Genomic DNA, 9,666 nt, shown 5'->3' with positions numbered 1-9,666 from the left:
AAGGAAAAACTACTAAACCAAAAACAAATACACGTAAATGAATGTTCTCTAAATGATGATGATGATGATGAGGATGATGATGTTGATGCAGGTCTGAACCCCCGAGAGACACATAACAACCACTATTATCATCCAGCCTTGACTTGATTTAAACTGTAAACAGATTATTATTATTATTATTATTATATCTGCCTTGATTAAGTGCATTTCCAAATTTCCAAACAGCCTCCTACATGGAGTATTGTTTTTTATTATAGAGAATGAAGAGTTAATTGTGAGGCTGCAGCCTGCAGGGGTTGTGCAGGAACCTGTCTGATGAGCAGCTTGTTAATTAGGGAAAATTAATGAGTTAGAAGACGAGGTTCGCCTCCTCCTGGTGGCTTGATAGGAAAACGCACCCTCAATTATTAATGTCATTGAAAAAACAACTTTGGCATCAGAGGAAACACAGAAAACACTACAATGTGTGTAATTTTAAGCTTCTTTTCTTTTCATTACAGCAGATATAATGCTGCTCTGAGGGGAATAAGTAGAGTATAGCGAAAACAAATAAATAAATGAATAAATAAACAAACAAACAAATAACTAAAAAAAATAAAAATGAATAAATAAATACATAAATAAATAAAACCATAACACTGAAACCAAAAAAAATATTTAGGCCTGCACAAAAACAGAAAAAGAAAAGAAGAGCTTAATTATGATTTTTAATCTCATTTAAAAAAAAAAAAAAAAAAGGCTAAATTGCGGTGTTAAAAAAAAACCCTCAAAAGAAAACATCGCATCGTCACACCTACGTCAAAGCAGCAGTTATAAATTGATGTTTACATTGTGATTCGAGGTGTATAATTTATTTTAATCAGTTTGAACTCCGTCGACCTGGTGTTTCTTCCCTCAGGCAGCGACACACGTTGTTACAAGACTTCAACAAACTGCTGAGGAACCTGCATGTTCATATTGCTTATAAAAATAACAATAATAATAACAACAAGCTAATAATAGTAATAATAATAATACCACTATAGCCTACTAACGATTATGTTTGCTTTAAAATAGTTAACTCAAAGAAGATGCACATGGAGAAATACTCATACCAATATATTACCAACACCAATAATACCCCCTTCATAAAAATAATAATTATGATATTATATTAATATATATATTATTATATTATATATTATATAATAATAATAATAATCATTATTATTTAAATAATAAACTATTTAAATAATAAAGAATAAACACTTTAATAGTAAGTATGAAAAATGTATTTTTGTTATAATAATAATAATAATAACAATAATAATTATATTAATGTATATATTATGATATATGATATATTATATTCTAATAATAAGAATTATTATTATTATTATTATAACAAAAATAAGTTTCTCATACTTACTATTAAAGTGTTTATTCTTTATTATTTAAATAGTTTAAATCTATAATGGTCCTACTTTATTCTCTTAAAACGAACAATCCAGTCACTTCAGGTGAGCTTTATCTTTCTCTGCTTTAAACGCTCGTTTACTACCTGTCTGACAATAACGTGTGCTGCCGGTGAGAGTACACTGAGAGAGGGAGGAGGAGGTGATGGTAGGAGGAGGTGAAGGAGGTGACACCCTTTGCAACAAACCTGCCCACTGTAACAAAGCCAGGGTGCACACACGCACGCGCGCACACGCACACACACACACACACACACACACACACACACACACGCACACACACTCACACACACACAGAGAGAGAGAGAGAGTCAGTGATGCTGTGCGTCGTTTTCTGGATAAATGGTTGTAGTTGTTGCAGCGGAGCTTCACAGCATGGCCCGGCTGCTGCTGCGGACGGAGAGCAGCAACACCAACACACTTCTTCTTCTTCCACACACTGTGACTGTGGATGCACAACAGCAACAGGCTGCTGCTGCACACTTCACTCTTTCTATCAGGCTGCTTCTCTGGATCTGTTGTGTGTGGATTTTTAAATGTAGTCTCTCCATTATTCAGTTCAAGGATAAACACATTTGGAAACAGAAACATATTTTGGATACTTTTTTTTCTACGATGAACCAAGGACATAAGCAGGTATTTAATCACCTACGGATCTTTTTTTTTTTTTTTTTTTACCTTTAATTTCACAAGCCTATTCTATCATATAATTGAAACCTACTATATTGCATTTAATACTGATGTTATATATATTTCCCCTGCAGGATCATATTTTGGATACATCGTAAAAGCTGGTGTTTTTTGTTTTTTTTCGATGAACCAAGGACATAAGCAGGTATTTAATCACCTTCTAATTTTTAATTTTTTTTTACTTTTAATTTTAATTTCACAAGCCTATACTATCATATATTTTAAACCTCCTATATTGCATTTAATACTGATGTTATGGCTTCAAACACTTGGTTTTAATGTGTTTTTTATATGATATTATGCTATGTATTTATTTTGCATTTGTTTTATGTTGTGGAGTCTGAAACTTTAATGTATGTTTAAATGCTGCTATCTTGGCCATCAGGTCTCTCTTGCAAAAAGAGATGCTTAATCTCAATGAGTACTACCTGGTGAAATAAAGGTTTATATATATATATATATATATATATATACATATTCCCCCTGCAGGATCATATTTTTTTCGATGAACCAAGGACATAAGCAGGTATTTAATCACGTCCTGATTTTTTTTTTTTTTTACCTTTAATTTCACAAGCCTATACTATCATATATTTTAAACCTTCTATATCCTCCTGAGACCCAGCCCATTGACATGTGTCCTCTGTAGTGGACATTTTGTCCACATGCATATCCTCTTACTCTTTTGACCTACTCTATCAACCCCTGGTGTATTGTAAAGAGGACATCATGGGCTTTCCAGTGATATGGCATGTGTTTTTTTGAATCAAGTTGAATATATTCTCGGTTTAATATCACTCTATGGCCATAATCTGCTTTTTTTTTAGTCTTTTCACACTGAAATGGTCCACTGTGGTCCACTACAGTGGACATGCTGTAAAATAAAAAATAAAGTCCAAAAAGTCTAAATTGTAAGATTTTCTTTTAAGCCTAAATAGGAAGGAAATCACACAAAAAAAGTAATTGAAAGACTCTTTTTTTACTCGGTTCCCAGGAGAATATGCATTTAATACTGATGTTATATATACACTGTTAAGAATTTCCCAGTAAAATAACAGTAAAGAACTGGCAGCAGGGTTGCCTTTATGTTACTGTAAAATTAACATTATTATACTGTCGCTGAAATTTACAGCTTTGTACTGTTAATGAAAAATAATTTTTAAAAAAAAATTAATTTCACAGTATTTTACAGTTAATTTACTGTTTAAAGATACATTATATATCTGTTTTTCACCTTTCTTTTACATTATCTTACTGTTTTGTTTTAATGTACTATTTAGGTTGTATTTTTTACATACATTTTAATAAACATTATTTTTTGCCTAGATGAATAGACTTAGCAGGTTACAGACATAGGAATAGTCACACTAAATACAATTAAAGGCACTTGTTAGGAAAAAGGCTATAATAGACTTGTTGACACTTTTCCCCAAATGTCTGTCTCTAGCTGGCTACAAGCACAGAATGCAAACCATAGCAACATGTGAGTGAAGAACAATAAAGCTAATTCACTGATTTTACAATCATGTACAATGTACAAGCCTCACATGTGCAGATCAGGTCCCAGAATTCAACAAATACTGCATGAAACTGTTACTGATGATACTTTAGACCAGGGCTGCCCAAAGTGGGGCCCGCGGGCCAAAGTTGGCCCGCCATCAGGTTTGATTTGGCCCGCCAGATGTTAGCAAATTCTTTTTTTTTTATTAAAAGACCCAACCGACTTTACTGTCTTTTGGAGGCCGTACCAAGCTCGGGTTTATGGTTAGAAGATAGTGGCATCATATGAAACTAGAAAACCTAAGGACTCCATTAGTACCATATCATGTCATATTAGCTTGTCAGGAAGGAGGCTAACACTATAAAGTTGGGCTAAATTTTGGTGAGGAAAAACTGGTATGGCTATTTGTCAAGGTGTCCCTTGACCTCTGACCTCAAGATATGTGAATGTAAATGGGTTCTCTGGGTACCCACGAGTCTCCCCTTTACAGACATGCCCACTTTAAGATAATCCTATGCAGTTTTGGGGAAAACATGCAGTTTTTTGAATGCAGCATACATGGGAACTTGGGATCCTAGTACCATTTTGCATCTTAACAATACAATACAATAGGTGTTTAATTTTGGCCCGTGGCCCTCCATTGAGTTCCAGTTTTGGCCCTCCAAGGGAAAAGTTTGGGCACCCTTGCTTCAGACAGTTGATCAGCAGTAAAGTGCTGTTTTTTTAAGAATGCATTATAGTTCAGTTAAAAAACTGGCCTATGAGCGTAATTTAACAGGTTTTCTTTTGTATTAACAGTAATGCACTGTTTTTAGCAATAACAGGTTGATACTGTTGAAATCCTGCTGTAAATTAACAGTGTATATATATTCCCTTCTGCAGGATCCCCATCATGGATGTCACATTGGAGGGGATTAACCCGGTGAACACCAGAGCTCTGTTGCTGGCATGTGTGACTCTGTTGTTCTCCCTCCACCTGTGGCGCTGGCTGCGGCTCCTCCGGCAGCGGTCTCTCTCCAGTCCTCCCGGTCCTCCCGGTCCGCTCGCCTGGCCGCTCGTCGGTAACGCTCCGCAGCTTGGTAACGCGCCGCACCTCTACTTTGCGCGCATGGCCAAGAAGTACGGCAACGTGTTCCAGATCAAGCTGGGCTCTCGCACCGTGGTGGTGCTGAGCGGGGACTCCATCAAAAAAGCTCTGGTCAAGCAGGGACCCGAGTTCGCCGGCAGACCTGACTTCACCTCTTTCCGGTACATCGGCGACGGAGACAGCTTCGCGTTTGGCACCATCACCGACCTGTGGAAGATGCACCGCAGAGTGGCCATGTCCACAATCCGGATGTTCTCCACTGGGAACCCGCACACCAAGAGGGCGTTTGAGCACCACGTGGTCTGCGAGATCAGAGAGCTGCTGCAGCTGTTTGTGGGGAAAACCAAAGAGCATCGGTTCTTCCAGCCTATGGCGTACCTGGTGGTGTCCACGGCCAACATCATGAGCGCGGTGTGCTTTGGGAAAAGGTACTCTTATGAAGATGCGGAGTTTCAGCAGGTGGTTGGCAGGAATGAGCAGTTCACCCAGACAGTGGGCGCAGGCAGCATAGTGGACGTGATGCCCTGGCTCCAGTACTTCCCAAACCCAATCAAAACCATATTTGAGAACTTCAAGAACCTCAACCTGGAGTTCACCAAGTTCATCAGAGAAAAAGTGATTGAACACAGGAAAACCATCCAGTCCAGCACCATCAGGGACATGACAGATGCTTTTATAGTGGCGATGGACAAGCTGAGGGACAAATCAGGCCTCTCATCAGGGAAGGACTTTGTGACCCCCATTATGGGGGACATATTTGGAGCAAGTCAAGACACACTGTCAACTTCACTGCAGTGGATCATCCTCATACTAATCAAGTAAGCAACATTTTCCTCACATTTTCATCATAAACAGACAATAGGAGATATATAATGGCAAATGCATCACCCTGCTGCTAAAGCTGCACAGACTTGAGGAAGTTGAGTAGCATTTGTGTTATGCAACAGCCTAGTGTTGGAGCTGAGGCACAGGCAGGTACTGGCAGCACAACATAAAGACCTGAAACTGCACACCAGTGAAAGTGCCCAGTCAGCATTCAACTGTACAAAGCAGCACCATCGTTGGCAGATTTCACACACAAGTTTCTAATCTTGTGTGATTGTTTAATCCCATCAGAGCCTTGAGCCACTGTTTTTTTTATTTTTTATAGAAAGAGATAGTAAATGTACATCTGTAGTACTTTTCTATGACAGTGTTCAATAAATCCTTTCTTTGCTTACTAAATGTCAGATTTCTATAAATAAAGTGGAAAAGAAGTGAGCGTATCCTCCATCATCTAAAACGTAGGTCTCATCTGTGACTGTAGGTATCCTGAGATGCAGGTTCGTCTCCAGCAGGAGTTGGGTAAGGTGGTGGACCGCAACCGGCTGCCCTCCATTGAGGACCAGCTGCAGCTGCCGTACATCATGGCCTTCATCTACGAGGTGATGCGCTTCACCAGCCTCATGCCGCTCACCATCCCTCACTGCACCACCAGGGACACCTCCATCATGGGCTACGCCATACCAAAGGACACGGTGGTCTTCGTCAACCAGTGGTCCAACAACCACGACTCGACCCTGTGGTCCCACCCAGAGACCTTTGACCCCCAGCGCTTCCTGAACCAGGACGGGGTGCTGAACAAGGACCTGATCAGCAGCGTACTCATCTTCTCCCTGGGCAAGCGGCGGTGCATCGGCGAGGAGCTGTCCAAGCTGTCGCTGTTCCTCTTCACGGCCCTGATCGTCCACCAGTGCCACATCACCGTGGACCCGGCCAGGCCGGTCAAACTGGACTCAAGCTACGGTCTGACTCTGAAACCGCATCCCTACTCCATAGCAGTGACTCTGCGCGGAGATATGACGCTGCTGGATGCGGCTGCCAGGAAGGAGGTCGAGGGCGAGCCCTCATCAGACTCGTAAACAAAAGAAAATTATCAAAAAAAGCAAAGCAAATGAAGGCTGAAACACAAAAGACTTATGAACTGTAGCTCCTGTTTGTGGGCTGAAAACTATATTTATAAGCTGAAATCTCAGGCTAAATTTTTTATCACTGATTACTGACTCGTTTTTAAGTATTATATTAACAGATGTGTTTCACAGGAGACACGGCGTAGTGCGTACACGCCACGTCCCACACAACCAGCAGTTCACCTTTACTATTTAACTTCTTATTTTGATTCACTAAGCTGGAGGACGGCAGTCAGCTGCACGTCACTGGAGATCAGCTTCAACTAGACCTCAGTACAGGCAGCACTGTGGTTACAGGAACCTGAATGGCTGCTGTAACACACCCTTGTGATTCTAGTGTGAATGCTATTGTTACAATAATTGATTGAAAAGTAGAAACCATCAAGCATACATCAACATTACAGTGCTGCATGTCATTTCTATTAACATTTTTGCTGTAAACATATCTCCAAAATGTCAGCTTTTCAGGAATCCCTTTAATTTGGCTGCTAATTTTAAAGTTTTTCTTCTTAATAAGGGTTCTAAACCCTGTCAAACTTCTCAAAACATATAAAAAATATTATATTTGAAGGTAAACAATACAAAACTGGAGATGTTTATGTGACAAAAGTAATGTGCCACCTACAGTAAAGTCAGACTCGTGACAGTGATTCTGCATGAAACAGGCGAATAAGCTCATGGAGTGCATCAGCCCTTTAACCTAATGTCTACTCAAATAAAATGTACTTATGTGTAATTATTCATATATATATATATATATAGTGTAAAAGCTTAGTTACTCAAGAATAAGGCCTATGAAATGTCAAATATTTTAACGAGAAGGCTTTTGAAAGTCATCTGATATATTCTGAAATCTACTGTAGATGCTGTTTGAACAGACAAGGTAAAGGAGCGTAAGGGTACGCCCAACATACCTGCCTTTTCTGCTCGTGTCTGTGAACTGCTGTTCAATGCAAGTATGAAAAGACTAATATTAGATCAGTGTTTGCAAAAGGTTTTTAAGTTTGAATGTTGTAGAATGCTGCTCGGTGGATAAACCTTTAACCCCGTCATTTAATTTCCATGCTCAAGATGCCAGTAACCACATTGTTTCTTCTTCTTGTTGTTTTTTATTTAAATAAATATTCAAACTGTAAAAATTAAGGTTGGGACACTGGGGGTAAATATTGTATTTTTCATCTAATTTCTGCCTCAGCTTGAAAGACTAATGCACTGACTGTAAAGTCTTGGATTTGAGCAATTATTGGCTTCCTGCTGAAGCGTTTTGGAATAATGTTATTCAGATAATTTTTTTTAATTAACAGGTGACTTTAAAGAGGACCTTTTATGCTTTTTCTCTTTCCTTTAGTGTGTTATATAGTTTTTTGCATGTAAAAGGTCTGCAAAGGGAGTTACCCTCCCCCACAGAAACACTGCTCCTGAACTGCCTGAAACGCCTCGATTGAAGTCCCGCCTTTTCTTCTGTAACATGGTGATGTCACCAAGTAACACATTTGCATAACGGGTAGTTTGGCACGCCCTCAAACGAACCTAGTTAAAGCCGAGCTGGAGCAGAGTCCAAAGAGTTTGGTTTGGTTGACCAATCACAACAGAGTGGGCCAGCTGACCAATCAGAGCAGACTGGGCTTTTTGGGAGGTGGGCGGGGCTCAAACAGAGCGTTTCAGACAGAGGGTGAAAAGGGGTGCTGCAGCACAGCCCGTATGAGAAAAATAAAGTGTTTTTTGAACATTAAAGTATGTAAACATGTTCTAGTAGAAACCCAAAATACAAGTATGCACCTGAAAATTATCATAATAGGTCCTCTTTAAGTTGGTAACAGACCTGATTTGTATGTCTTAGTAAATCACAAGATATCCATTAATTGACAGTTCATAATTATCTTATAGAAGTAAAAGTATAATCTTTTTTTAATCGCACCACTGGAGGCGTCGCTCAGTTGGTAAGACCAGAAAACAATTGCATAAGCCACTTCTCTTTTCCTCAGTAAACCAAATGATGAAATGTTCTACGTGCTGGTTTTGTCAAAGTTTAACTGGAAATAGCAGAGGAGTGAAGTTACTGTTGAAATTACATTTTGCTGAATGGTGGCATGGGTCATAGTCAGATTTTTTTTCCTATTTACGACAGCTATAAGTACTATTTTATAGCCATTTTTATCAAGCCATTTGTCTAAAAATCTGTACATCATTTGGGAAAAGCACGGTAGCTGCCAAAAAAGGAAATCATCCTGTAGAGCCTCCATCCAATTTTATACCTATTTGTTCTCCAACTGTCTTCATCATTCGGAAACTATAACAACCACCTAAAAAGAAGCAAAAACTAAAAAAAAAAATAGCTTTTGTCACCAAATAATAAATTTAAACTTCCATTTTCTTAATGTTTATCTGCTCCTAACAGGGTCGAGAAATACCTGAAATCCAAAAATTTCTTTACCTCATGTGCTTCTTATGTAGAATAATACAAATTTGACAAGTGCAACATTCATTACTGCTAATACTTTAAGCTTTTGGCTACGCATACTGTAACTGCAGCTGTGATGAGTATTTCTTCAACCCGCTTGCCTGCACGTTGTTATGAATGATATTGTACAGTTACATAATAAACAGACACTTTAACTATTCTTTTGTTTTTCACTGTCAGGTTTGTTGTCAACAGGTTAAAAGCGATACGACGGACTCATGAGAATGTAATTGACACATTTACAAATTTCGAAAATGTTTTTGACATCACTGGGACTCCGTACTTCATTGACATTTCATACAGTCTCACTGTGAACGTCTAAAACAAATGCAATGCGAGTCTTGGCGCGTTGCCAGGTCAGGTGGGAACAAAAAGGAAGTGTTTGGGAGATCCCTTTCCCTGAACAGCGTTTTATCTCGCCCTGCCAGAACATCCTGTACTTGATCAGCGAGAGGCTTGCAGCCAGCCGGCCAGACAACTTTTCAGAGTGCGTGACAAATTCAGATAAAACTCCAGTAGATGAT

At 39.0% G+C, this 9,666-nt stretch overlaps 2 protein-coding genes across 6 annotated transcripts in view; one reads left to right on the top strand and one right to left on the bottom strand.

Moving 5' to 3' along the window:
- Positions 1–1,690: 1,690 nt before the first annotated feature.
- Positions 1,691–9,666, bottom strand: part of LOC119495428 (regulator of microtubule dynamics protein 2) — a 48,849-nt gene continuing 40,873 nt past the window's right edge. The window contains exon 12 of the transcript XR_005208485.1: positions 1,691–1,727. The gene's annotated coding sequence lies outside the window, so the exon portion shown is untranslated. The remainder of the gene's footprint in view (positions 1,728–9,666) is intronic.
- Positions 1,736–7,864, top strand: LOC119495427 (cytochrome P450 1B1). Of its 5 annotated transcripts, XM_037781846.1 has the most exons (6): positions 1,736–2,090; positions 2,219–2,289; positions 2,634–2,670; positions 3,592–3,627; positions 4,528–5,550; positions 6,039–7,864. In XM_037781846.1, coding segments are annotated over exons 4-6 (1,620 nt in total). In that variant the 5' UTR covers positions 1,736–2,090; positions 2,219–2,289; positions 2,634–2,670; positions 3,592–3,625; the 3' UTR covers positions 6,634–7,864. The 5 variants fall into 5 exon arrangements, with proteins under 5 accessions (XP_037637774.1, XP_037637776.1, XP_037637778.1 ...); XM_037781848.1 differs by lacking the exon at positions 2,634–2,670; XM_037781850.1 differs by lacking the exon at positions 3,592–3,627 and having other exon boundaries at positions 1,737–2,090.

The sequence above is a fragment of the Sebastes umbrosus genome, chromosome 10 (assembly GCF_015220745.1).
Source record: "Sebastes umbrosus isolate fSebUmb1 chromosome 10, fSebUmb1.pri, whole genome shotgun sequence".
NCBI lineage: Eukaryota > Metazoa > Chordata > Actinopteri > Perciformes > Sebastidae > Sebastes > Sebastes umbrosus.
Note: the sequence above shows the minus strand (reverse complement) of the source record. Positions and strands in the feature narration are given on the sequence as shown.